Below are 27,396 nucleotides of genomic sequence, written 5' to 3'. Positions count from 1 at the left end.
AGCCCTCACCCCTGTTATGTTATCGATATTAAATGCCACTCACTCCTGACATCCTGGGATATCACACGTTGGCAAACTGGAAATGTCCCTTTGCTCCTAAGAACATGATTGATAGCCTCCACAAAGTGACCGCCAAACCTCAAGGTATACTAGCCTCACCTAGCACCGGCTTCACCTCTCCCGTCCGTGGTTGTGGAGATGGCTTTTGGCAGTGAACCCGTGTACAGAGTCTCCCTAAGGCCCCCTGTCTTGTTCAGGGAATGGGGCTTTTCTGTTTCAAAACAGACTTTGCTAATAAGAACAAACTGTACAGGGCAAGTAAGCATCCCAGAGATCAAACACAAATTTTATTTGCTCAGTTGGTAGCCGGAAAAAAAATGTGTCTTTGGATACTGTCTGAGCCACCGCTGATGTATGTACCGTCTGTGGCATGAGCCATCTAAAGTAGATCCAGTGTGATTTGAATTGATGCTTTTAGCATACATGATGGACAGACAAAACAAGGACACAGACAGACGCATGACCTCAGTGCCCACACACCATCCTGACAGCTCAGACAAACCAGGACAGAGGAGGGAGCCAGCATGGAGCAAGCATGGGTCTGGGATCCTGCAGGTGGCTTTGCTAGGTGGGGGAATCTGCACCTTTGGAAAGCTCTCCCTTTTCTTGGAAAAGGGCTCCCTCTTTTCTTGCCAGGCTGGGGTGGGAACAGCTTTAGGTAAAGGCTATGCTCAGCAGGGTCTGGAGGTCAGAAAGAAGCCATGCTGCCTTAAAGTAGATCCACAGCAGGGTCCCAGAGGCTCTCCCATTTTCCCTAGCCGGTAAAGACTCTATGGATCAGGTATTGGAACAAAGACATTATTCCTTCAGCCCTGAATGGTGGCTGGGTCTAAGAGATCTCTCCTGTGACTCTATCTTGCCTCTGCCCACCTTCCTTTTTCTGTGGCCCGTTTCTAATTCCAGTTTTCAACTGAGACAGCCAGACTGGTTGGGGAGTGACTTTGTCTTTCAAAGGACTAATCAGAGAGCGTATCAGGTGACTAAATGCTCAGATCAAGTCACCGCAAACAGTAAATGCTGCAAAAAAGGTGGGTGGGGTGGTGACAAATGGAAACAGTGGGCATATAGTATCTCAGTGCCTGATAGTGTTTCTTAAACAGCCCGCCCCAATGGCAATAAAATCGTTTACATTTCCCGTGGAGTTTACCTCTGCTCCTGTCAGGAGCACTTCACTGTGCAGTTGGTACCCTCCGTCCCCTGCTAGAGTCCCTGCCTGTAAGGAACCTGGTAGGGATGGAGAAGAGTCAGGAGGCCTTGAACTCATAATCCTCCTGCCTCAGCCTCTTAAGTGTTGGGATGACAAGCCTGTGTCATCATGCCTGGTCTGGGAAGTTCATTTCTGCTGAGGACAGAGGACACTTCTGGTTCTGTCTCTCACAGTTTGACATCACTGGTAAGTAATTGTTACAGGATAGATTAACATCTGTCTTCACCGCCTTAAACCTCGTTATTTTTAACGACAGGGAACTCCTTCACCAGCCTCACAAATACGTTACTGAGCACACTTGTAACTTTGGAATGGGGTGTCTACAAAGCCATCCTGTCACACAACTGAGGACAAAATGCTACCTGATTCTGGGGAGCCTAGGGCAATTTTACTGTTTGAGTTTCAGTGAGACCACAGCAAATCCTGAAGTGGAACTGAATCTGAGTCAGGTCTTCCTGCGAGAGAACTGTTTTTATTCTTTATAAAGTCACAACATCACCATAAATACCTTTTATAAGAAGGTCTCCAGATCTCTCCAAATGAAAGGCTGAGTCCCCCTGGGCAGTCTGGGAAGAAATATGCAGATGTGTAATGTCCAGGTTCTTGATTCAAGATGCCCAGTTCAAGTTCTGCCTTCAGGGGAGATTCAGGCCCGAGTTCTCAACTGGCTGCAGCAGCCACTGGGGCAGAGACCCAAAGGCCACCTCATGCAGCCCAAAACTGAAAGCTCATTTGCTGGGGTTCCAGAACCGGGTACCTGGCTTCCTGTGAGTGACAGGACGACCTGAGAGTTGGGAAAGGGTCCGGGGAAGATAGGATGTAGTCAATGCTGAATTTGATGTCTCTGTGTGTCGCAGGGCTGGCCTGGGCCTCGCGATCTGGGGCTTGAACGCTGTCGGGGCCCGGGGACCCGCGCGCTGTTGGTTCGAGGGGACCCGGGGCCTCCTCGCGCTTGGGGCCGCGTCTCCTGCGTCGCCGACGGAAGTTGCCGTTCTCGAAAAGGTCCAGGAGGGACTCGCAGCCGCCCGCGAACGTCCAGTAGTTGCCTTTGCCCTTGTCGTTGCCCTCGGTCCGTGGCACCTGCGGGAGTGTGAGGCTCAGCGAGTGTCCCCAGACTTGGGGCAGGACGCCTCAGGCAAGTGTGTGCCGGGCGGTGGGGGTGGAAGTAAAGGTGGGAGCAGCGGGAATCTGCTAGAAAGAAACTTTGGTGCTGGCCGTGACACCCCGCTACCCTGCCCCTCTGCCAGTCACCAGGGATGACTGGGGACACTCGGGGGTCCAGTGTGCACAGAGGGCGGGGGAGGGGCTCACCTTGACGAAGCAGCTGTTGAGCGACAGGTTGTGGCGGATGGAGTTCTGCCAGGCGCGCTGGTTGGCGCGGTAATAGGGGAACTTGCGCATGATAAAGTCGTAGATGCCTGATAGGGTTACGCGGCCCGCGGGGCTCTGTTGGATGGCCATGGCGATGAGAGCAATGTAGCTGCGACAGGGGTGCCAGACAGAGGGGGCTGCATCAGTCAGGGTGACTCTGAACCGCAGAAGCGCTGGTGAAGTCAGACCTGCCCTGAGACTGGCTGGAACCCTTGAGACCAGATGGAACCTCCATCCACTGGAGCCCCCAAGGACCTGCTCAGCAGACTGCCTTGAAGCCTCTACAGATCCTCTGGAGTCTCCCAGAAGCACCCTGGTCCCTTTACAACACTCTTTACCATCTGAACCATGCCCCACCAGCTAGAGACCCCCGAGACCTTGTGAATCCCGAGACCCTCTGAACCCCGAGATTCTTTGGAGCCCAGGAAGTCCTCCGAAGTCTCTGATACCCTCTAGACTCTGCGGGACCCTTTAAAACTGCCCTGGGCCTATTGGACTCCAGTGGGGCATTGAGGGTACAGAAGAAGCTGTGGTTCGATAGTCTCACTGCTCCGTACTTTTACCCAGACCCCACTTTTAGCCTGCTCAGCACTTGGAGGATTCCCCCCTCACTGCCCAGTGGCTATCTCCAGAGTGCGCTGAAACATACCCTTCCTCAGAGATCCGCATAAAGAACGAATCCCACCTCTTCCTAGTCCTGGTGAGGTCCTGGCTACACAGACCTCTACCGCTCCTGTGGGACCCCTGAAACCTGCCCCCGGGGTCACCTGTACGCTGGCCTTGTAAGTCGCTTTTCCTCGTCGGAGCTGCCGGCAGGGTAGTCGTCAGCGTCGTCATTGAAGCAGTTATAGGGATACTGTGAGCTGTCAAACATCGTGGCCGCCCTGTACTGGCCTGCACTGCGCCGCCGCCGCAGCCTCCTCCTCCGTGCTGGCCACCGGCTGCCAGGGCCCAGCACTAGGTTCTCTTGGCTGGGACAACAGCGTCTGAGTGCAGGGAGCGGGGAGCCTGGGCTTCTGGGGTCCCCGCCTGCTCCGCCTGGTTCTCTGGCGTCCAATCCCAGTGCGGGGGTTGTCCCCAGCTACCACAGAGTGGGAAGCACAGTTGGGGAGCGCTGCTACCTTCTGACCTTCAGGCAAGGGAGGCCAAGAGAGTGGTCTGGCTTCACAGTCAGGACAATCCCTCTCCGTCCTCCCCTGAGGCCAAACCTGAGACTATGGCAGAGTCCACGCGTGGAGTCTGGATTCGCAGATTCTAGGGTCATTGCTGCACCTACATCTAGAGGCAATGGGGTGCGGGGGGGCAGTCTTAAAGAGCTGAACTGCTGTCCCCTTTCCTACAGGCTGGCTGCTTTCAGCCCCAGAGTCCAAAGACTGGTCCAGGCTGATGGGGGCTCCGGCCCCAACCTGTCTCCCTGTTTCTGCATTGTACCAGGTAGCTGATGGAGATCCAAGGCCCTGGGTTCCTTCCAACATCCGGAGCCCTCCTCCCACAGTCCATCCCTGCCTAGAAATAGCCTCTCATGGGTGCTCTGGCATCACAGAGGTTCTTCTGAGCGTCCTAGTGGCTCTCTGGGTTGGGAGGGGTAAAGTGCTTGTATAGGGAGGAGGCATTTGAGTCAAATTGGGAAACCGTGGTGAGATGGGAAGTCTCAGGGAGTCCTTGGCATCTCAGAGACTTCTTTCCAACAATCTACAGAAGTCAGACTAGGAACCACATCTGTGAGCCCAGAGAGATGAGAGGCCAGGGCTAGTCTTAGTTTTTTTCTTTCAGGGTAGCACTTTGACTTTGTTGTTGGGGCCTAGTGCTACCTCTCATATGACAACAAGTGGCCACCTAGGTGGGTGACACTGAGATGCTTTTTGGAGCAGCCTGAGTGACCGGGTCCTGCTACTTTGTGCCATGGTGGGGGCGTGACTACTGCCGCAGCTCAGGAGTCAGGAACTTGGGGGAAATAAAGTACAGAGTCCCTCTGTGAAACAACTGGCCATCGCTTTAAAATTTAAACACGTAGTCAGTAATGGTGGCAACAGACCTGTAATCCTGGAACTCGGTGGGCTAAGGCAGGAAGACCATGCATTCCAGGTCAGCCTGCTTTATACAGCGAGACCTTGTCTCAAACAAACAAACAAACAAACAAACAAACACAAACACATGGTTTCCCATATGATCCACGTATCTCATGATACACCATTATACACAGCCACAAAGAAACTGGAAATCAGCTAGGTGCTCAGAGGTTCACTGCAAACAATGTCTGATTGGAAACACACCTTACAACAGATGTGAGGTTGAGAAAACTACGCAGTGTCCACACTGTAGAGTACTACACAGGCAGTAAAAATGGAGGGACTCTGGGTATATGCGAAAGACCAATGAAAACGCTGATTTCAGAAGTTTACCCACTTTAGAGTCTGACTCAGAATGCACGTGAGAGACCAGGGAGATGCAACAAAGTCTCATGATTGCTTTAGTGATGACACTGTCTTTCTTTCCATAGTGACAGGGTCACTCAGAACCAAGGGGAGATATCCAAACTGATTTCCACAGGGAAGAGTATAAGGTCACACCGTGAGGAGGGCAGATGGGATGGATGGCACTGTGCAGCCGTCATCTTTGCTTTGTGAGGAGAGCCACTATGCAGCTAGATTTGTAAAATACAACACCACTTCAGAGGCCTGAAGGGATGACAGGAAGGACGATGGAACAGAGGAAGAGAGAGGATGTAACAGGAGCCTATAGACTCAAGCTGCAAGCCCCATAGAGCAGTTGGATAAAAATGTAATGGCATTAGATAAGGATGCAGATCTTCTGTCAGACATGAAACTTCTTCTGTTCTCTCCTATGCTGTGGTTGCCACGTGCTTCATAGCATCCCCTGAGGGACTCTAATATGTTCTAGTCTTTAAAATTATTTTTAAAAGAGATTCATTTATGTTTTATGTGCATTGGTATTTTGCATGCATTCATGTCTGTGTAAGGGCGCTGGATCCCCTGCAGCTGGAGTTACAAACAGTTTTGTGAGCTGCCATGTGGGTGCTGGTAATTGAACCTGGGTCCTCTGAAGAATCAGCCAGCACTCTTAACCATTGAACCATCTTTCCAGTCCCCTTAACATGCTTGATTTTGATAAAACACAACTACGACTGGCTTGTTTTTTCTTGTTTTGCCAGAGCTTTTGTTGTTACTCCATCCCAAGCTATGATTTCCCACAGTGTCTTCTACAAGAGTGGTTCCTATTCAGCTGTAGGCAGGGATGGTATCTGGCCTGTGTCACAGTGTGGGGGAACCCGAGGACATTAGGGGAGAAAAATCAATATGACACAAAAGTCTCAGTTTAACTCGTGGTGCCTGAGACAGGCAGTTGTGGTTAGAAAGGAGGAGTGGGAGTGTTGTGCAGGGATGGTGGTGTGGTGGTAATTTTTGACAGCCTGATGGGGCATAGCACTGTGAATATATTAATGCTGTTGAGCTGTACACAGGTAATCGTAGCACTCAAGAGCAGTTCAAGGCCAACTTGGGGTGGATACATGAGACCTTGTTTCAAAACAAACGAACAAACCGAACCACCACCACCACCAACAACAGCAACACCACTACCACCAACAACAAAAACTGCTTGAGAGTGGCTGGAGAGATGGCTCAGTAGTTAAGACCACTAGCTGCTCTTGCAGAGACCTGGGTTCTCCAAATGGCATCAGACAACGATCTGTAACTCTAGGCCCAGGGGGATCTGATGCCCTCTTCTGGTATCCCTGGGTACTGCACACATGTGGTACACATACATGCAGGCAAACACATATAAAATAAAGTGAAATGCTGCTGCTAACAGGTAAGAGTGTTGAAAATGCTAAAGTCTCACACCTGCTTAGAACAGAGGGGAGATTAAGATTAGTAAAAGTCAGAGACTTTGTGTGTGTGTTTGGGGGAAGGTTGTGTCCACATGAGGAGGCTGGAGGAGGACACTGGGTGTCCTTCTCTATGACTTTTCTTCTTCATTCCCTTGAGACAGGGTCTCAAGCTGAACCTGGAGGTACACTGGCAGCCAGCCAGTCCTGGTGACCTGACTGTCCCCATCCTTCACAGCACTGGGATTACACACATGCATTTAACCATACTTGACTTTTTCCACCAGTTCTGGGGATCCAAACTCAGGCCCTCCTATCTGCTAAGCCACCTCCCAAGCCCTGGCATATTAATTTATTGACATAAGAGCATCTCCTGCCTAAGCCTTCAGATCATAGGGCTGGGGTTCCTCTATCCAGGGGTTGGTTCCTGTGTGGCACTGGACGTGTGGGAACAGCCTGGGTAGCCCCCTCCCTTGATCCCCTCAGACTTGTGTTCCACTGTGGGGTTTGGGGGGTGTAGGGAACTGTATGAGCAGGGGCTGTGGGGCATGGTACAGACTCTGTACACATTGCAGGTCAAAGCTGAGAGGCCAGTGTGTAAAGGGAATTGAGGGACAAAGGAGACCCCTGAACTTGGGCTGAATGGCTGAAGGACATGGACATTGTCACCATGGGAACTGGGGAACAGGACAAAGCATGTGAGAAGTCTAACACCTGATCTTACAGATATGGCCACATCTGGACCCTCTTCTTGTCACTAGATGGCTTGGGTTGGCTACTCCACCCAGCAGCACCTGTCCTGTCCCCTGTCATGCCTGGGTACATGTGTGTTTCTAGTGAGAATCTTAACTGAGTTTACATCTTTTTTCCTCTGGAGAGTTCTAGAAGACTGATGTGAGTTCACACTTGCCAGAAGCCAGAGGGATGCTGAGTACTACACACCTTGATATTCCAGAAACATCCACTCAGTTAGGCTCCTTTATCTCTGTGTCATGTGACCTTTCCTGGGGAGATGTCAATAGGCTCACCCTAGGTAGGACTAAGGACAGATCAAAGAGAATATTCCCCCCAGGTTTAGTTTAATGAAGCAGTGAGTTTATTGGAATTCCCTATAGAAACATGACTCAAATGAGTGACATTTAGGAAAGCTACAGCCTCAAATTTCCCTGTAAGACTAGCCCAGGCTTGCCCTGTGAGAGCAAATGTTGCTGTCTGTAATACCCTGGGAGAAGCCTTGTGAAGCTTGTCAATTTGAGGAACTGCCTGAAACTTGTGAGTTTGTTTGCTTCTTAACTAGCAGCCTCTATGGAGAGATTGGCTCCATTCCTAGGAAAGAGCTTACTCAGTAGAAAGCAAAGTCTTTGGGCAAAACTGCATTTGTCTCAAAGATGCTCTGGCAGAGGTGGCCAAAGATGACTGAGTGGTATCCTAGACTTTCCAGGTGATATTGTGATCACTTATCTTTTTAAACATTTTTTATTAGATATTTTCTTCATTTACATTTCAAATGCTATCCCAGAAGTCCACTGTACACTCCCCCCTCCCTGCTCCCCAACCCACCTACTTCCAGTTCCTGGCCCTGGCATTCCCCTGTACTGGAGCATATAATCTTTGCAAGACCAAGGGCCTCTCCTTCCAATGATGGCCGACTAGGCCATCTTCTGCTACATATGCAGCTAGAGACACGAGCTCTGGGGGTACTGGTTAGTTCATATTGTTGTTCCACCTATAGGGTTGCAGACCCCTTCAGCTCCTTGGGTACTTTCTCTAGCTCCTCCATTGGGGGGCCCTGTGATCCATCCACTAGATGACTGTGAGCATCCACTTCTGTATTTGCCAGGCACTGGCATAGCCTCACAAGAGACAGTTATATCAGGGTCCTGTCAGCAAAATCTTGCTGGCATATGCAATAGTGTCTGCCTTTGGTGGCTGATTATGGGATGGACCCCTGGATGGGGCAGTCTCTGGATGGTCCTTCCTTCCGTCTCAGCTTTGTCTCTGTAACTCCTTCCATGGGTATTTTGTTCCCTATTCTAAGGAGGAATGAAGTATCCAGAGTTTGGTCTTCCTTTTTTGATTTTCGTATGTTTTGCAAATTGTATCTTGGGTCTTCTAAGTTTCTGGGCTAATATCCACTTATCAGTGAGTATATATCATGTGTGTTCGTTTGTGATTGGGTTACCTCACTCAGGATGATTCTCCAGATCCATCCATTTGCCTAAGAATTTCATAAATTCATTGTTTTTAATAGCAGTGTAGTACTCCATTGTGTAAATGTACCACATTTTCTGTATCTGGGTTCCTTCCAGCTTCTGGCTATTATAAATAAGGCTTCTATGAACATAGTGGAGCATGTTTCCTTATTACCAGTTGGAACATCTGGGTCTATGCCTAGGAGAGGTATTGCTGGATCCTCCGGTAGTACTATGTCCCATTTTCTGAGGAACCACCAGACTGATTTCCAGAGTGGTTGTACAAGCTTGCAATCCCACCAGCAATGGAGGAGTGTTCCTCTTTCTCCATATCCTCGCCTGCATCTGCTGTCACCTGAGTTTTTGATCTTAGCTATTCTGACTGGTGTGAGGTGGAATCTCAGGGTTGTTTTGATTTGCATTTCCCTGATGATTAAAGATGTTGAACATTTTTTCAGGTGCTTCATAGCCATTCAGTATTCCTCAGTTGAGAATTCTTTGTTTAGCTCTGTACCCCATTTTTAATGGGGTTTTTTGATTTTCTGGAGTCCAGCTTTTTGAGTTCTTTGTATGTATTGGATATTAGTCCCCTATCAAATTTAGGATTGGTAAAGATCCTTTCCCAATCTGTTGGTGGCCTTTTTTCTTACTGACAGTGTCTTTTGCCTTACAGAAGCTTTACAATTTTATGAGTCCCCATTTGTCAATTCTCGATCTTACAGCACAAGCCATTGCAGTTCTGTTCAGAAATGTTTCCCCTGTGCCCATAGTGACCATTCATTTTATCTTGAATCCCTGTGCCAGCACCTGCCAAGAGAAAAATGCCTGCCCTATTCTCACACCCAAGCAGTGTGGCATCTTTAGGATATCCAGTCAAGGCCCCACTAAAACGTGTAGTCATGGTGACCTGTGGTGGTTTGAATAGGAATGGCCCCCATAGGCTCATACATCGGATGCTTGGTCATTAGAGAGTGGTGTTACATGGCTGGGATGAGGAGGTCTGGCCTTGACAGAGGAAGTGGGTCACTGGGGGTCGGCTTTGGGGTTCAGAAGCTCAAGATGGGTTTGAGTGGTCAATTAGGCTAGATGCTAACATCTTAGTCACTTGAGGGATAAGTAAACATTAATAGGTGTACTGGTGGCTTTGTCCATAATCATGGTGATCACAGCATGCAGCTGTCCCTGGGTCCTCATGGTCTGTGTCACCTGCTCACTCAGATGCAAACCTGGTGAAGGTGTGAGAAAAGAGCAGAATGCCCTGGGGTTAGAAGGCAGTAGCGGGCTGATAGTGGTCCCTACCTAATCTTTGCCCATCCTTGTTGCAAGCATTCCCAACAGATGTGGTGCACCCATACCTTTTCTTCCAGGAAGTGGCTTTCAGTGGATTAATGTCTAAGGCTAAAAAAGCCCCGGTATAGCATGGACATATTATATATATTTAGCTCCTTTATTGTCCATATGGAATGATTGGCATTCTGATTGGGTACTTTAAGCTGCTTGGCAGTGAGGCTAAGAATGCTAGAATGTGGGGAGGGGAGCGAAGAGGATTGTGGGGAGAGGCAGAGAAGCCGAGGGTACACACGTACATCGAAGGACTAGCCAACACTGACCAGTTTCTTTCTCTCGGGTCTTCGAGTTCCCGGCCACATTGTGAGTCTCTGAGCATCATTTTATTTCTAATGTATGTGAGTGTTTTGCCTACATGTATGTATGTATGTGTAGCATATGCATGCCTGGTACCCATGGAGGCCAGAAGAGAACCCTGAATTCTTTAGAACAAGAGTTACAGATGGTTGTGAGCCACCGTGTGCATGCTAGGAATTGAACTCAGGTCCTCTGCAAAAGCAACTCAGAGCAACGGAGCTATTTCTAACCCCCTAAAACCCTGTTATACATTCTAAAAATGTGTTTTGTTCTCTCTCTCTCTCTCTCTCTCTCTCCCCACCCTCAGTGATGGGATCATATAGGGTCTATTTTCTGTGATAACTGAAGATTTGAAGGACATAGTCCTGGCTTTAAGACCTGGATCCTCACAGTAAAAATGACAATGGGGTTTGGATTAAGGGCACACAGTCACTTCAGAGGACACATGGCAATACAAGTGGATATCAGAGAGGCTCCAGCTAGAAATGTCCCAGACAGAGTGGTCAATCCTGTCTGCACCCTGGTTTCAGACTCATACTTTCCAAATTTTTCCAACTGCAAGAGAACACATTTCTGTTGTTTTATGCCACAAGGGCTGTGATCCCGTGTCACAGGTGTGACCTCGGGGCATGGAGAAGCTGTAGTCAACTATCAAACAGATATATTTGGGCCATTGCATGGACCTATGCAGTAGCTCTTAGCAGTGGAGGTAGATCTAGAAGTGTAGTCAGAGTGATCATCAGGTCGATGGAGAAGTCTTTAGTTTTTGTAAGGCAGCAACCTTCCTAATACTATTACCCCTTAATAAAGTTCCCTATGTTTGTAGAGACCGCCAACCATAAAATTAATTTATTACCTTATAACTGAAATTTCACTACTGTTGTAGATTGTAATGTAAATATCTGGCATACAGAGTATTTGACAGGGGACCCCAAAGGGATCGTGACCCACAGGTTGAGAACCACCGATGTAAAGCCACAGCACGGTGTAGTAGTTACTTTCTACAACTGCAAATATGCTAGCTTTAGCTAACAAGACAGGTGCTTCCTTCTTTATTTAACACATGTGTGATATATGCATATGTATGTGGTATATGCATGCACACATGTGCATGGGTGCACTTGTCTGTCTGTGTGTATTTGTCTACCTCAGTTCTTTCTTTCCTTGCTGTTAAGCGGCTTCCTTAACAGCACTCACTGATTGGCTAGCCTGGCTAGCCAGGGACTTGCCTGATCGATCACCCATGCTTGGCTTATAAACTTATACCACAGCATCTAGATTTGTACATAGGTGCCAGGGACATGAAACCAGGTCTTCATGCTCACAGGACAACAGTGCCATCACAGGACAACTGAGCCATCTCCCCAGACCCACATGGAGCCTGCTGGCCAGGGCTCCTCAGCCCTCAAGTCTTTGTGCCACATAGAGATGAGAGAAAATGCACAGCAACCTAGATATCTCATCTGTGTGGCAGCCATGGGTGTCACTGTCATATCTTTCTGTGGTCTCGCAGCTTCTTGAATTGGGATAAAGGGCAGGTGTTTTAGGAGATAAGGATTTTAGAGCCTATAGAGTAGTGATTCCCCTATGCCGGGGCCTAGCAAACACAGAAGTGGATGCTCACAGTCAGCTATTGGATGGATCATAGGGCCCCCAATGGAGGAGCTAGAGAAAGTACCCAAGGAGCTAAAGGGGTCTGCAACCCTATAGGTGGAACAGCAATATGAACTAACCAGTACCCCGGAGCTCGTGTCTCTAGCTGCATATGTATCAAAAGATGGCCTAGACCATCACTGGAAAGAGAGGCCCATTGGTCATGCAAACTTTATATGCCTCAGTACAGGGGAATGCCAGGGCCAAGAAGTGGGAGCGGGTGGGTAGGGGAGTGGGGGGGAGGGTATGGGGGACTTTTGGGATAGCATTGGAAATGTAAATGTGGAAAATACCTAATAAAAATATTAAAAAAGAAAAAAAAGAATAGTGATTCCCAACCTTCCTAACGCTGCAACCCCTTAAAATAGTTCCTCATGTTGTTGTGACCCCCAACCATAACATTATTTAATTGCTGCTTCATGACTGTAAATTTCCAATGATTATGAATCTTAATGTAAAGATGTGATATGCAGGATTGAGAACCAGTGCTCCAGAGACTTGTAGTACCCATGACAGGGACCGTGGGATGGTGGGCCAGCAGGATGTATAAAAAGCAGGTGTGGTTAGCCTACCTTCTATGGGCACAGGCTTAGGTGAAGCACAGAGGCCAAAGAAAAGCCAGAAGATTGGCCACCATCCCATGAAGCACCTGGCCTGTGTTTGACCCTAGGCCACCGCCTGGGATTTACGCCAGTCTGAGTACCTATGCTGTCCCACAGTGGATACAGTAGATGCTAGAGGGCAAAAGACTGAGTTCCGCATCCCCTCTCACTGACCTCTTGGCCTTCCCTCCCTGTGAGCACCAACATTCTGCATGCTCTCCCGACTGTTAGCTCAGCATCTGGTCTTGCCATTTGCACTGCATCTGTGCCTGGTGGCTCACGACCATCTGTTCTCCCCTTTCATTCTGTGGGTCCTGGGGACTGAACTCAGGTTGTCAGCCTCGGTGGAAAGTACCTTTACCCATCTCACTGGACTTGTTTTGTTTTCTGAGATGGGGTCTCGCTCTAGCCCAGGCTGGCCATCTTCCTGCCTCGGCTCTCCAAATGCTAGGGTTACCCATGAGCTGCCACACCTGGCTTGACCTCATTTTATAAGGGATGTGCCTTGTACCTCCCTTTATCCCTTATGACCATCTGCCCTGGGTGACATCTGTCCAGCTACATTCCTCACTGGTCTAGTGACTTGAGCATGTCTCTATCTCTGTCACTTCTGCAAGCCAGGGATGAAGACATGCTTTTCAGCCTGGCTTGCCACAGGGCTCCGTGGGCCGGTTCATAGTGGAGGATCTTGGAAGGATGGGGGTAATGGTGATGAGATGCCCTGTGACCTCTGTGGTCTTGGACAGGACATCTGCATAAGCCAACACTTATGTCCCACCTACTGGAAGCCTGCATTGGGATTGACAAAGGAGGCTGGCCTCTGTTCTTGGCCAGACTGCTAGATGGCGGTTCAATGCTTCCTGGGCCTTGTGCTGAGACAGGAAGATGGGAGGCAAGTTTGGGGGTGGGGGGCAGGCATTCACTTACTGTTTCATTCCCTTGGTGGTTCAGTGGTCTTAGGCCATCTGCTGGTATGCTATGCAGAACATTCCCTGAGACCAGGTAGGGATTTGGGGTCTAGCAGGTCTCAGCATCCCTAAGTGTCTATCTGGCACTGAGTTTGCCAACTCAGGAATCTGCTGGCTTTCTGTTTTTCACCTCACTTTCTCCCAGATAGAGAGTGGCAGGGGAAGATTTATGGCCTCAACCTCTGGCTTAAACACACACATACACACACACACACACACACGCATACACGCACACACATACACACTCACACACATACACACACACTCTCACACACACATACTCACACACAAACACCAACACTCACACACATACACATACTCACACACATACTCATACACAAACACACACATACACAAACACATACACACACGCACACACACACACTGAACTACATATATACACCTACGTAGGCCATGTACTATTGCATCTGAGAACATCGAGGACTTAATTGTTGGGTTCTAGTGCCTCTGCTGAGCACCCTGCCCCCAGACCCCCTATTCCCTACTAGGGAAGTGGCACATGAACAAGCCACAGGGTGACAGATGTGTGGAATAGGGGCAGGTCATTGTTTCATTGTTTGTTTTTTTGTTTGGCATTCTTGTGACTCAGGAGTGCAAAACTGCATAGTGGGTCCTCCCCACTGTCCTCTCCTGGACAAGACCTGGCCCTTGCCAAGCACGGCAGCAGCTTATGCAAGGAAGTAGGACCTATCTTCTAGCAGAGGAGATCTGAGCCCTGGGGCCAGCAGTGCAATGGCCTGCAGCTCTCATGGGCCCCTGGGCAACTCCTTCTACGGTCTTGCTCAGGTATGTTGTGGCCCTATGTAGGGCTGTGTGGCTCCCACTCTTGGAGGGCCTCCTGTGGCTCACAGCCCAAAGCTTTGCAGAAGTGGGGCAAGCCATAGCTGACCTCCTACCCTCTCCCTTGCCCGGCCCCTTTGGAGTGTAGACCTTGTTAGCCTGCTTACCTTTTAGGGGCTTGGTAGGCAGTTCCCTTCACAGACCTAACAAGCTGAAGACCCATAACACACAGACACCATAACAGCAGAGCTCAGCCACATTTGGGGGCTGTCTAGGAGGACAGCTGTGCCAAGGAGTGAGTCCCCACCTCAGAGAGCCATGGCACACGCTTGCTGTATCTTTATTGCACTGTTACCTCACTGCAAACTACTCCACAAAAATGTCCCAAGGCTGGCCTGCTGGCCAGGGGCCATGGGCTCTGTGTAGTGTCTTGACACCCATTGTCCAAAGCTCAGCCAAGGCAGGCGGTGCCCACCACCAACTAATAAGGCTGACTGCTCTGCAGCAGCGGACAAGTGCATAGCTGCTCATTGGTATCCAAAAACCCATTCTTGGGTGCCCATCTGCTCCGACACAGGCCATGATGTCCATCACTGTCTCCCCTTCCTAGAGCGCTACAGTCTTTGAGAGAGGAGGCCCCAGGATGGAGGAGCAGAAGGTGGGTTGTAATTGGGGGCCAGAGTGTGATCACATCATAGAAGGTCCTTGAAGTGGCTCAGAGGTGATCTCTGGTCTGCTGGATGGTTCTCCATTAACAGGAGTGTGAGCCTTTTGTTAAGTACAAAATAGTGAGTTAAAGGTCCCTCCCTATGGGAAGGACGGAGCGCTGGCCACTCTGCTGCATGTCCAGAGTGCTTTGTCTGGTTTCTGCTGGAATTGGAGGCCCATACATCCCTATCAGAACCATGAGGGAGACCCCATGCTCCCTGCCGCAGGTCACCCTATGGGGATGACCGATCCCGTCCGAATTCACTGAATTCACAGGTGGCTAGGCTCTGTGCTCCTCCTTCCTCATGGGCAGCGTGGTCACTACCTCTCCGTGGAGGCTCTGTGCTCAGTGGCTAGGTCGTCCTCCACCACACTGCTCAGCCCGTCCTTCTCCACACAGTCTCGCACAGCCTGCAGCACTATGCGCAACCGCCGGTCCAGGGCCTCCAGGTGCAGCTGGTAGAGCACGGGTGCCACCTTGTCATGCTGCAGGGACTCGGCCATCAGCAGGCTCAGTTTGTGTTCCTCTTTGGCTAGCAGCTGCAGTCTCAGGTAGGTGGACCTCCTGATCCTGCAGGGAGAGTAGGGTGTCACTACCGGGAAGGAAAGACGGTGGGGGATCTGGTGGGGGTGCTGGGGAGGGAAGGAGAGAGAGAGAGAGAGAGAGAGAGAGAGAGAGAGGAAGATAAGAGACAGAAACATGGAGAGACAGACTTGAAGAAAAAGAGAGAGAGAGATATGAAGAGACAGAAACATGGAGAGACAGACTTGAAGAAAGAGAGAGAGAGAGAGAAACAGAGCGAGAAACAGAGAGACAAAGAGACAAGGAGGCCTGAGACCCCAGGCCTCATGGGTCTGTCACATGGAGATGGGTCGTTCTAGACCAGTGGTTCTCAACTTTCCTAATATTGCAGCTCTTTAATACAGTCCCTCATGTTGTGGTGACCCCCCCCCCAACCATGCAATTATTTCCATTGCGAGTTCATAACTGTAATTTTGCTGTTATGAATCAGAATGTAAATATATGCCATGCAACCCCTATGAAAAGCTCATTTGACCCCAGAGGGGTCGCGACCCACAGGTTGAGACCCCATGCTCCCTGCCGCAGGTTCTAGACATTGCTACAGTCCTGTCCAGAAAGACAGGTGGCAAGATGAACACCCCCTGTCCCGAGGGCTGACCCAAGACCAGACTAACTGGTCACCTAGGAGACTGCCCTTCCTCAGCTGGCCAGGTACACTCTGTGTCTCCCAAGGGAGATAAGTAATTTGCTTTGGGAGCCTATGTCCAGCCACCGGGGACTGGGGAAGGGGAGCTATGAGAGACTGTGGAAGGTGGGTAGGGTGGGTGAATCTGGAAGCCACAGTCAGGAGAGAAGGATCCTGTCTGGACTTACTGCCGATTTTGGGCCTTGGGTCCTTATAGGTGGGGGGTGCCCATGTGAGACTTAGGGAAGAGGGGTCAAGAGGAGGCATGGGCAGTGAAGTGGGATGGGCTCGGTCTGCAGATGCTCATCTGCTGGTGCTCCAATGGGTGGGAGCAGGCCTTTCAGGCAGTGCGGGCTGCCTTGGGGGCAGCAGGAGGCCATGAAAGGCTTGGCACGTACCTGCAGCACTGATGAAGAGGAGCTAGAATGGAAAGCTCATCGTGTGAGTATTTCCCAAACCTGTGGGATGAAGGTAGAGCAGTCAGAGCCCTAGCAGCTGGAAAGCCTAGCCGGGCCCAGGGCCCAGCCCTCAGGGTCCCACCTCCCAGTACTATGGTGTCGTAGGACTGTGGCAACCTCATGAGGTCCCTCAGTGTCGCGGCTGACTCCGGCCATGTCCAGCACCGGCAGTAGAGGCTAATGGCCTCTCTCAGGCAGAACTGACTGCTTGTTGGCCTTTCTCACTGAGCCATGGGCCCTTTGGCTCCAGTTCCCCCAGGGTAACAGGAAGGTATAATAGAAAGTACTCATGTGGTCACTGTCATGAATCCAGCACCCTGTGGGAGTCTCCACTTCTCCACTGATGCACACGCTGGTGAGCCCTAGGCCTTGCCTCTCAGGTGATTCCCCTGCCCCAGTGATTGCTTCTCAGGCTAAACTAGTCCCCCCGCCCATACATGAGGAGGGCCCAGAAGACTCACCCGCGCCCGTTGTCCAAGTGTATGATGAAGGTCTCATTCCCGAACTTCTCAAAGGTCTCATAGTGGTGCCGGTCCATGTTCCCTGCAGGGACAAGCACACACAGCTGCTCAGAGGCCTCTGCCTCTCCTCAGCTGGGTGTCACCGGGTGGTGCCCCCAGCCACAGGTGTTTAGGCATTCCTGGTAGCCAGCACGCCCTTTGGGACGTACCCATGAGGAAATCAAAGACGGTCATATCCATGATGTCCAGGATTCGGTGGCCACTGTCGTAGGGTGGCGTCTGCTTCACCTCCTCACAGTAATCAGGGTCGACTTCCCACCTGTGGGGGCAGGGGGAAAAGGGGACAGTATGAAACCAAGGCTGAGGGCATCTTCTCTGAGTGAAGAGGGAGTCCCAGGCTAGATTATATGGTGCTGCCTGGCTTAGCAGAGCACAGGGCCAGTAGGTTCACATTTTGTAAAGAGGACACACATTAGGACAGACTGAATAAGTAGGAATGAAGCTATTCTTCCTGCCCTAGATGGGTCCAGGGCTAACGGTGCTATCAGCTGATATCATGCTTTTTATCCCAATGGTTTGTGTGTATGTGTGTGTGTGTGTATGTGTGTGTGTGTGTCTTTTCTAGCACCTGACAGGCAGTAGGTGGGAGAGGTTGTGTTTTAATGGATACCAGTATCAGCTAGCACCACTTCTACATCTTAGATAGGAACCCTGTTGTGGTTAATATTGTCAACTGCATTTAGAGTCATCATGGAAACACACCTCTGGGTGTGTCTGTGAGGATGTTTCCAGAGAGGTTTAACTGAAGCAAAGACTGACTCCGAATGGGTGTGGGTGGCACCATTCCTTAGGCTGGGGTCCTGGGCTGAATAAAACATGGAAAGTGAGCGCTTCTCTCTCTGCTTCTGTCACCATGCCTCCCTCATGACGATGGACCAAACCCTTGAACTGTGAGCCAAATGCGTCTTTGTCACCCACAGTAACCAAGACATACCATGGCCACTATCTCACAGTGGCACAAGCAGAACTGGCTTTGCACTGTTCATGCTGCCTCTTTTGACTCTGAGCCACGGACTACTGACTCCCCACTCCAGGCCAGTGTCCTTGGTTGCACAGTGGGCAGAAGCTGGCCCATGAAGTCGCAGACTCACTCTGCCTTCTTTCGCTTGTGGTAGGAACGACGCCAGGGGTTCCGCCATGTCTTCCTCTTGGCCAGCGACAGGTCAGGCAGGAAGGCCGCCAGGGATCCTTCGATCTGGTCGGGCCTCCCACACAGGGCATGCTCGGTGGAACAGTAGTAGGAACACTCCCCGTAGAAACAGATGTTGTTGGCTGGAGAAGGATAGATCCAGTCAGTGGCCATCGCCCCTAGCGATGCCCAAAGTACTGCTCCAGTACCTCAGGCCTTGCCACACAGTGTCACCATCACCTCTCATCCCATACCCTGAAAGTCTACAGAGCAGAACTCCAGCCACTGGAAGTCAAAGTCATAGTGAGAGCTACTTCCTGCTCACACTCTGATCTCCCAAGATCTATTCAGGCTCCCAAGAGCAGAGAAAATGCCAATCATTCACCAGAGGAAGTTCTAGTTTTCACCTGCAAAGAGCACTTACAGCTTCACCCGAGAGCAACCACAGACACACATGAGCAGATAAGTTTCCAAAAGAATATGAATGGGGCCTGGATAGGTAGATCAGCGGCAGAGACCACCAGCACCATGAGGACCCGAGTTCCATGTAAAGAATTTCTGTAAAAAGCTGGGCATGACAACATGTGCTCATAACCCCCAGGCCAGGAGGTGAGACAGGAGGATCCTGTGGCTCACTGCTGGCCCACGTGGCCCACCTGGTGAGCTCTAGGTAAAGTGAGAGACCCTGTCTCAAAAAGAAAAGAAGAGAAGAGAAGAGAAGAGAAGAGAAGAGAAAAGAAAAGTACATGGTGCCTGAAGAAGGGCTCCCAAAGTTGACCTCTGGCCTACACACATGTGAACACATATGAACACACACACACACACACACACACACACACACACACACACACACAGAGTCATAAAGCTCACGGGAACACATTCAATATCTCTTTCATCTGGGAAACTCATACCAAACCCTCAGTAAGAAACCAGCTCACGCCCTCTTGGATGGTTGTGACTAAAGAGCCATATGGTGACGACATGTGTCAAGGAGGTAGAGAGCCATGGGATCCCAGCAGGGCCATCAAATGATGAAGACACTTGGAAGACAGCCTGGTGGCTGTCAGGGAGAGTACATGTAGGATCGGCTCTGACCCGGTTGCTCCAGCTTGGGTTCACAGCACATAAGATATATGTAGAAACATTTCCATGTATCAGCAGCCTTTGTGACTCACAAAGGAAAGAAGCCACATCAACACTGCCAGCCACCACCGGAGAAAGGAAACAGTTCTTTCTTTTTCTGATTTTGAGAAAGGACTTCAGGCTGGCGTCAAATTTACTATGTAGGTGATGAATTTGTGTTTGTGCGTGTGTGTGTGTGTGTGTGTTTGTGCGTGCGTGTGTGTGTCTGTGTTTGCACATGCACGTCTGCTCACAACTCACATAGGCAAGTAAGTATATACACCTGTGGGAGGCACAAAGGACAACCTCAGATGCCATCCCTCAGACACTGTCCGCCTTGTTTTGGAGACAGGGTCTCTTTCTTGCCTGACACTTGCTAAGCAGGTTAGGTTGACTGGCCAGCAAGCGCCAGGGAGGCCCCATCTCCACTTCCTTATAACTGGTATTGCAAACGTGTAGCCCCACTGTTAGCTTTAATTAATTAATTAATTAATTAATTAATTAATTTTAAACATGGAGTCTGGGGATTGAGCTAGAGTCCTTTGGCTTGCAAGGCAAGCACTTTACTGGCTGAGCTATCTCCCTGGGCCTCTGACTCTGAACTCTTGCTTCCAGTTCCTAAGTGCTGGGATGGCAGGTAGGCATCACTACGCCTGATTTATGTGGTGCTGGGGATGGAACTCGGGGCTTTGTTGGTGCTGGGTAAGCAGTAACCAGTAAGATGGAGAGACATTGAGGAAGACATCTGATGTCAGCCTCTGGGTCTCTCTCTGTCTCTGTCTCTGTCTTTCTCTCTCTCTCACACACACACACACACACACACACACACACTAACATAAAGCAAAGTCTTCAGAGCTCAGCTATGCCATACAGCCTCCAGAGGAGAAGGAGGCTGGAGAATCGCCAGGACCAGGTCTGGAAGGGGCAGGGGTAGGAGGGGGCATGCATTTTCTATGATTCCTGACACACCCATGGGCACACAAGTCCTGGCTGGCCAGGCTCACTGCCTCTCCTCTCCCCTTCCCTTCTTGGCTTCATCCCCACCCCCAATCTCTAGTCAGTGCTGGGTAATTAGGGTGGAAAGGATCAAAAGGAGACCAGCCCACTGCGCTCCAGGTGCTGATGCAGTTTACCCAGCTTCCCCCCCCTCCTTCACCCCTACCTAGGACAGAAAAGCATTGGAGGCCAGGTGATAGCACAGTCTCCAGGAGGAAAATTTCTATCCCATCTCTTGTTGGCCAGAACCATGAAATTGGATGCCTCTGTTAGCCTGCTGGCCCTACCTAAGCTGGGCTCAGAGCCTATCATGCTGAAAGAGGAATGGAAACCTGCTTCTGCTCCACACAGCCTGGTTTCACAGAGGCACTTAAGGTGGGGGTGGTGGGTTCTGAAAGCTGTGTGACCAGAGGTAAAGCCCAAACGTCTCTGTGCTCAGTGGCTTCTTCACCTGTGCTGCAGGGCTAAGAATTACACAAGGGGAACTTAGGGGCAAAGCTGAGATGGCCTGGTACCTGGGGTTGAATGAGCATCTTTTGAGACATATTAATGAAAGCAGAGCTATGGACAGCTGTAGTCTCTTAAGGTCAAAGAGCCTGCTGGGGCAATGGGTCTTCCTCCTCCAAAGGCCTGAAGACAGGGCCAGTGAGATCTCAGGCCAGATATCCATCATGACATAACACATGGCTACTTCATGGATCCTGTGCCCTGGCTGGAGAGACCATAGTATCCAAGACAGGCCAGGGTCAACTCAGGAGAGTCGGAGTCCCTACAGGGCAACATGTGCCCTTTGTGTCCTCCATGTTACACAAAGGCTGCAGACACACCGTCACTCTGATGTTATTCCTTCTATTGGGAGAAGATCCACATGGAACCTACTTACTCCTCAAAGCACATTTGGGCTGTACACTGTTGGGACAGACAGTCAGTCCCATGGCTACCTGCCAACCCCAGACACCAAGGAAGGAAAGGAAAAGCTGACTGACTGAGTGAGGGTCAAAACTAATCTATGTTGTGAGATGCCAAGGCCAGGGTGGGGGTGGGGGTGTAGGCTGGGACCTGTGGTCACAAAGGCACGAATGCTTTGCAGAAATAAACAGGGTGGGCATAGATGACCAGGGTATATGAGACAAGTCAGCAAAAATCCCAGCACTTAGGAGGCAGAGGTAGGCAGATCTCTGTGAGTTTGAGGTCAGCATGGTTTATAGAGTGAATTTTAGGATAACACAGAGACAGCAAAAAGCATGTTCCTTAGACCTGGGAGGCTTCCGAGGCGCTCTCTGGCCTCTCAGCTGTGTGGTGCTGGGGCAGTTATCTGCCCTGTCTGAACTTTATTTCCCAGTAGCTACCCTGAATTCAGGATGGAGTCGAAGGCTCCGAGCCAAGCTTATAGAAGGCCCATCTGAGGCCTGCCCCACCTGGAAGGGAGGGCCATGCTCCTCCCTGACTGACCCAGAGCAGAGCTGCTCACAAGTAGAAGGGTGTCTGCTGTGATCAAAGGCTTTCCAGCTGCACTTAGCTCTCAGAAGCAGCAATGGCAAATTTGGCAGCGGAAGGATCTAGAAGCGCAAGCAAAGCAGAAACGGGGAATCTAAACAGACCTGGCTTTCTAAAGTAAGATCAAAGCTGCCTCCAGGGTCCCGTGCTTCAGAGGAAACCAGACATCTGGAAGGCTCTTGGAAGAAATTGGCTCACAGGGCAGAGTGGTCTGGCAGGGACAGTTAGGTGGAGGCGACTGTGTTCAGGAGTGGCCAGTGTCATCCATTCTGCTTCATGTCAAGAGGGAACCATCTGGGCCACATAAGCCACCCACCTTAGGGGGGCCCTGACAGCCAGGGAAGATTCTTGGGGTTCCTGGGAGCTAACCAATGACTAGTAACTGACTGGGAGCCTCACCATGAGCTGCAAAAGGGGAGTTGTGGGCTAGCTGATTGGAGCAGCAGCTGCAGGAGGGACACGGAGAGGCGACATGACAAATGTTGGGTCCCCAGTGTGGGAAGTCCATGGGATGTGCAGGGCAATCAGCTGAGGTCCCCTGCTAAGGATGGGAGGGAGCCCACACCGACAAAAGATGTGTCTGAGCATTTAGCGTCATCCTTTGTTTATTGAACGAGATCCCTAGATCTCCTGCTTATAATGCCAGCTTTTGGGAAGGAGGAAATGGTTGGATCCCCTGGGCTTAATGGCCAGCCAGTCTAGCTGAATCTGTAAGCTCCAGGTTCAGTGAGGGACCCTGCCTCAAAAACAAAACAAAATGAAACAAAACAAAACCTAAGGATGAGAGCGATTGAAGAGAAGACAGCTGGCATTGACCAATGGGCTCCACGGGCATCTGCTTGTGCATGTTCATGGGCAAAACAAACAAACAAACAATAAAATAAAATAAAAACAAACCAGAATCCTTCATTGTTTCAAAATGACTAAGCCCACAGTACATTGACTCTGCAGTGGGTGACCTTGACGGTTCCTGTCTCAGAAGCCCACATCTACAACTGCTGCTTCTACCCCACATACCCGCATGAGATGGCTATCTAGAGCCCCTCAGCAGGGCTGCTGGGGGCCCTAGGCTATAGAAAACACAGTCTAGTGAGTTCCTGACTTGCTTCTGCCTGTCCTAATTCCTCTGATTCATGTTGGGTGATTTCCTCAACTGTATCCACCCAACAGCACCAGCAGGTTAAAAGCCAAGCTGGATGTGGAATGCCACTGCTGGCAAATCATCTCCAGGGATGCAGGACTGACCATGAGGACATTGGAAGTGACACAGGCAGATCTTAAGGTCACAGTACTGAGTCACAGAACCAAAGCTAAGAGGCCATCTGTGGGTCCACAAATGGACCAAAGCAGAGAGAGTACAGTGACCCAGCTGGGACAGCCGGCGGCATGGGCTGGCAAGGGGCAGGAGGCTGAGGGTCCTGTCCTGGTGGTGGAGGGAATTACTACACAGATGTCTGTATTTAGAGCACTGAGCTTGATAAATGGCATTTTAAATACTACATGGAGAGCCAGGGAGGTAGCAAGTAAAGCCGGTGCTGGGGAAGCATGAAGAGAGGAGCTCCATTTCCCAACCCACATGAAGGAGAAGAGGAGGGAGGGGGAGGGGGAGAGGAGGGGGAGGGAAAGGGAGGTTGAGGCAGAGGGGGTAGAGGTAGGAGAAGGGGAAGGGAGAAGGGGAAGGGGAGGGGAAGGGGATGAGGGGGAGGGGAAAGGGAAAGGGGGAGGGGTGGGGAAGGGGAAGGGGGAGGGGAGGGGAAAGAAGAGGAAAAGGAGGAGGAGGAGGAGGAGAAGGAGGAAGAGGAGGAGGAGGAAAAGGAGGAGGAGGAGGAGGAGAAGGAGGAAGAGGAGGAGGAGGAAAAGGAGGAGGAGGAAAAGGAGGAGGAGGAGGAGGAGAAGGAGGAAGAGGAGGAGGAGGAAAAGGAGGAGGAGGAGGAGGAGAAAGAGAAGGAGAAGGAGGAGAGAAGAAGAAGAAGAAGAAGAAGAAGAAGAAGAAGAAGAAGAAGAAGAAGAAGAAGAAGAAGAAGAAGAAGAAGAAGCAGCAGCAGCAGCAGCAGCAGCTGAGTGTGGTGGTGGTAGTGCACACTTGTAGTCCTGGCATTGGGCAATAGAGATGGGAGGTTCTCTGAACCTACTCAGTGAGCTCCAGGCCAAAGAGAAACCCAGTATTAAAAAAGAAATCAAGGTTAAATGTTTCCGAAGAATGGTACCCAGAGTTGACATCTGCATACATATACATGAGCACACATGTGCACACACCCTCACATACCTGCAAACAAGCAAGTGTACACACAGAACACCATGTGACACCTTCCTCACACCTGTCCAGGGAAGTAGGAGAGGCTAGCAAAAGTGCTTGGACCACCTCGGCCCTCCCAGTCTGGGCAGAGATACAGACATCGATTGTCAGGAGGTGGAGTGCAGGCCCTCTGTGTCCCCAGCTGGGGAATTCCCGATGGCTGTCTTACCGTCCACATGTTATCTGAGAGCTCTGGTGGGTGTATTACCTGGCCCCATGACTGCAGCGGGTGAGACTCTTGCTGCTAGCGTGAGTCCTGAGCCTGCAGCTCTGCTGTGAGTAGGTGGTCTAGGTGAGTGACATTCTCCAGCCTGTGTGTCCCTGGAAGGGAGTGTTCTCAGCAGTGACTGGCTTTTAGATCCCTGTCTGACCTGCTCAGAATTATCTTTATTTCCTGTTCTCACTTGAGAACCCAGGACTGAAGCCTGGGCTGAAATAGAGACAGAGACTTGCTGGGTCTGAGAAGCCACAGGTCAGCCATTTTGCCCAACAATAGTGCCTCTGAGAATAGGGTGAAAATTAGGCCTGGGGAGATGACCCAGCCAGTAAGAACTTTGTCACACAAGCATGGAAACCTGAGCTCATCCCACATAAAAACGCTGACCATGGTGGTATGTGCTTGTCAGCCCAGAGCTAGGCTAGTTGGGGTAAGAGGATCCCTGGGGCTCACTGGCCAGCCAGCCTGATGTGATCAGTGAGCCCCAGGTCCCAGCAAGAGACCCTGATTCAAAAGACAAGGTGGCCATCACCCAAGGTAGGACACCTAAGGGTGTTCCCTGGTCTCCATGTATGCATGTACACACCTGCAAAATGGGTAAGTGAACAAGTATGTGAAGGAGTGCCCACACAAGAATGAGTGTACACACCTATGTGAACAAATGCATACAAACATGAGTGAGTGCACACATCTATATGAATGAGTGCATGCAAACATGAATGAGTGCACACATCTAAATGAATGAGTGCATGCAAACATGAATGAGTACACACATCTCTATGAAGAAGTGCATACAAATATGAGCAAGTGCACACACCTGTATGAACGAGTGCATGTGAACATGAGTGAGTAATACGTACATATAAAAATGAATACAGATGCCAGTATACACACATGCTGGATCAAACTGTGCAGCAAAAGACAAGAAGCAGTGGCCTCCAAGCACAGGCAGGCTGCAGCTCAGCCCTAGGTACCTAAGTGGTATGCACAGCTGGGGGTGTGGTGGTCAGTCCCTGTGGGCAGTAGAAGGAGCTAGGGTTGGATGGCAGAGATGCCAAGACATGAGGCTGCAGAAGCGAGTGGTCATCAGGGCCAGTCCCTATGGCTGAGGCAGGCAGGGGACAAGAATGAGAATATTACAGAAACCCAGGGGGTTCCAGGTTGAGAGGTGGGCTTCAGCTCTTTGAATGAATGTTCCTATCTACAGCACAGGCTGTCTGGTGGGCCCAAGCAACTATGAGCAATATGATTCTGGTATAGCTAATCTCAAAGACTCTCCACCCAGGATTGTCCAGCTCTTGATAGATGGTCACAAGGAGCCAGGCACTATGGTCCAAGGAAAGATGAATGTGTGTCTCTACTTATTTAAAAAACTCTATTTTGGGCATGCATGGTGTGGTGTGGAGCAGTGTGTGTGTGTGTGTGTGTGTGTGTGTGTTTGTGTCTGTGTGTGTTTGGGTATGTGCATGTACACGCAGGCACAGAGGCCAGAAAATAGGTGCCCTATTCAAGCCATTATACTCTTAGACAAATTTCTCACTGTATCTGGAATCCCAGTGACCCTCCTGTCTCCACTTCCTACAGCACTGAGGTTACAGGTGAGGGTCCATGCCCAGCCTTTCTGTGGGTGCTGGGGGGGCATTTGAACTTGCAGCCTCATGCTTATGCACTAAGCATTCTCACCTGCTGAGCCAGCTCCCCAGCTCCTTTATCTCCTCTTATCAATGGAATCTGAGATGGTGGATGGTGGAAGCAGAGCCTCAGCACGGCGTGGGGTCATGGCCTCAATTCTGGCACATTTATGAATACAGCTAGGAAAAGAGTGCTGATCTGCAGAGGCGACAAGCTAGAGCTTTTAGCTCCGCTTTTGTGTGCCACCCAGACTGACGATAAAGCTAATGAAGGCCTTAATTGGATGTATCTACGGGAACGGCAGGGTTGTGTGGCACTGATGGAGTTCTCCGCCTGCCTGCACTATCAGGAGAGTGTGGCTCCCGGGGGTGGGGAGGGGGGCAGCTGCTTTGCACTCCCTCACCCCCCCACCCTGCCACTCCATTCTTCTTTGTAGGATGTCTATAGGACTTCTGGTGACTTCAGAATGTATAGTGCAGAGTATGTAGTACACTACAGGCTGGGGTTGTAGCCCAGTCGGTGGCGGGCTTGGCTCGCATGAGTGAAGCCCTAGTTTCCTTCCCCAGTGCTGCATAAAACAAGACAGAACAAAACAACAAACACACAAACACACAGAAATAGGTGTTGTTTCAAACCTGTCATGCCAGCACTTGAAAGGTGAAAGCAGGAAGATCAGGCACTTCAAGTTATATTCTTGGCTACTTAGAGTTCCAGACTAGCCTGGGCCACATGAGACCCAATCTCAAAAGCACAACGTGGCTCAGGGGACAAACTATTTACTGTCAAATGTGAAGACTGCAGTTCTGAGCTCTAGGAAAAGCTGGGCTGATGTAAAAGCAAGGCCACTTGTCGCCTTAGTACCCAGGTGACAGAGATGGGGGTTTTTAGGGTTAGCTGGCTACAGTTGTTGGCATAACAGGAATTGGTGAGATTTTGGTTCAAAAAGTAACCTTGGCTCAGTAGGAGTGGAGATCAACTGAGGAATGTATCTGAGGTCAACTTTGTGTGTGCATGCTCTCTCTCTCTCACACACACATGCACACACCATATACATACTATACACACACCCCATGTACATACATACCACACACGTACTATATATGCAGACACATAAAAATATACATACCACACACACTACACACAAATATATGTGTATACCACACTCACACTATACCACCCTACACACATATACCATACATATATACCAAATTTAAAAAATTAAAAAATAATAAACAATAATATGGTAGGTGAAAGGTGCATGTCAGAA

General features: G+C 50.2%; 2 protein-coding genes across 3 annotated transcripts in view; both read right to left on the bottom strand.

Annotated features, from left to right (window-relative positions):
* Window positions 1-1,972: 1,972 nt before the first annotated feature.
* Window positions 1,973-3,512, bottom strand: Foxl3 (forkhead box L3). Of its 2 annotated transcripts, none has more exons than XM_021161704.1 (3): window positions 3,406-3,512; window positions 2,579-2,747; window positions 1,973-2,347 (listed from the first exon to the last, which is right to left on the bottom strand). In XM_021161704.1, exons 1-3 carry the CDS (start codon window positions 3,510-3,512, stop codon window positions 1,973-1,975), a joined length of 651 nt encoding a protein of 216 aa, XP_021017363.1. The 2 variants fall into 2 exon arrangements, with proteins under 2 accessions (XP_021017363.1, XP_085692461.1); XM_085836335.1 differs by having other exon boundaries at window positions 3,324-3,475.
* Window positions 3,513-14,669: 11,157 nt separating this feature from the next.
* The window catches only part of Fam20c (FAM20C golgi associated secretory pathway kinase), a 55,017-nt gene continuing 42,290 nt past the window's right edge, over window positions 14,670-27,396 (bottom strand). The window contains exons 6-10 of the mRNA XM_021163523.3: window positions 18,332-18,512; window positions 17,390-17,499; window positions 17,181-17,262; window positions 16,660-16,719; window positions 14,670-15,624 (exon numbers count right to left, since the gene is read on the bottom strand). Coding sequence (XP_021019182.1) covers window positions 15,375-15,624; window positions 16,660-16,719; window positions 17,181-17,262; window positions 17,390-17,499; window positions 18,332-18,512 — 683 coding nt within the window. The 3' untranslated portion in view covers window positions 14,670-15,374. The remainder of the gene's footprint in view (window positions 15,625-16,659; window positions 16,720-17,180; window positions 17,263-17,389; window positions 17,500-18,331; window positions 18,513-27,396) is intronic.

The sequence above is a fragment of the Mus caroli genome, unplaced genomic scaffold, assembly GCF_978045245.1.
Source record: "Mus caroli unplaced genomic scaffold, Mus_caroli_1 scaffold_4, whole genome shotgun sequence".
Taxonomy (NCBI): domain Eukaryota; kingdom Metazoa; phylum Chordata; class Mammalia; order Rodentia; family Muridae; genus Mus; species Mus caroli.
Note: the sequence above shows the minus strand (reverse complement) of the source record. Positions and strands in the feature narration are given on the sequence as shown.

Coding starts and splice junctions, on each gene's coding strand:
- Foxl3 (XM_085836335.1), bottom strand. CDS start 3,475: ATGACGACGCTGACGACTACCCTGCCGGCAGCTCCGACGAGGAAAAGC. Junction 2,748..3,323: donor CTCACCAGGACTAGGAAGAG/GTGGGATTCGTT, acceptor CCCCTGTCGCAG/CTACATTGCTCTCATCGCCA. Junction 2,348..2,578: donor TCAACAGCTGCTTCGTCAAG/GTGAGCCCCTCC, acceptor ACACTCCCGCAG/GTGCCACGGACCGAGGGCAA.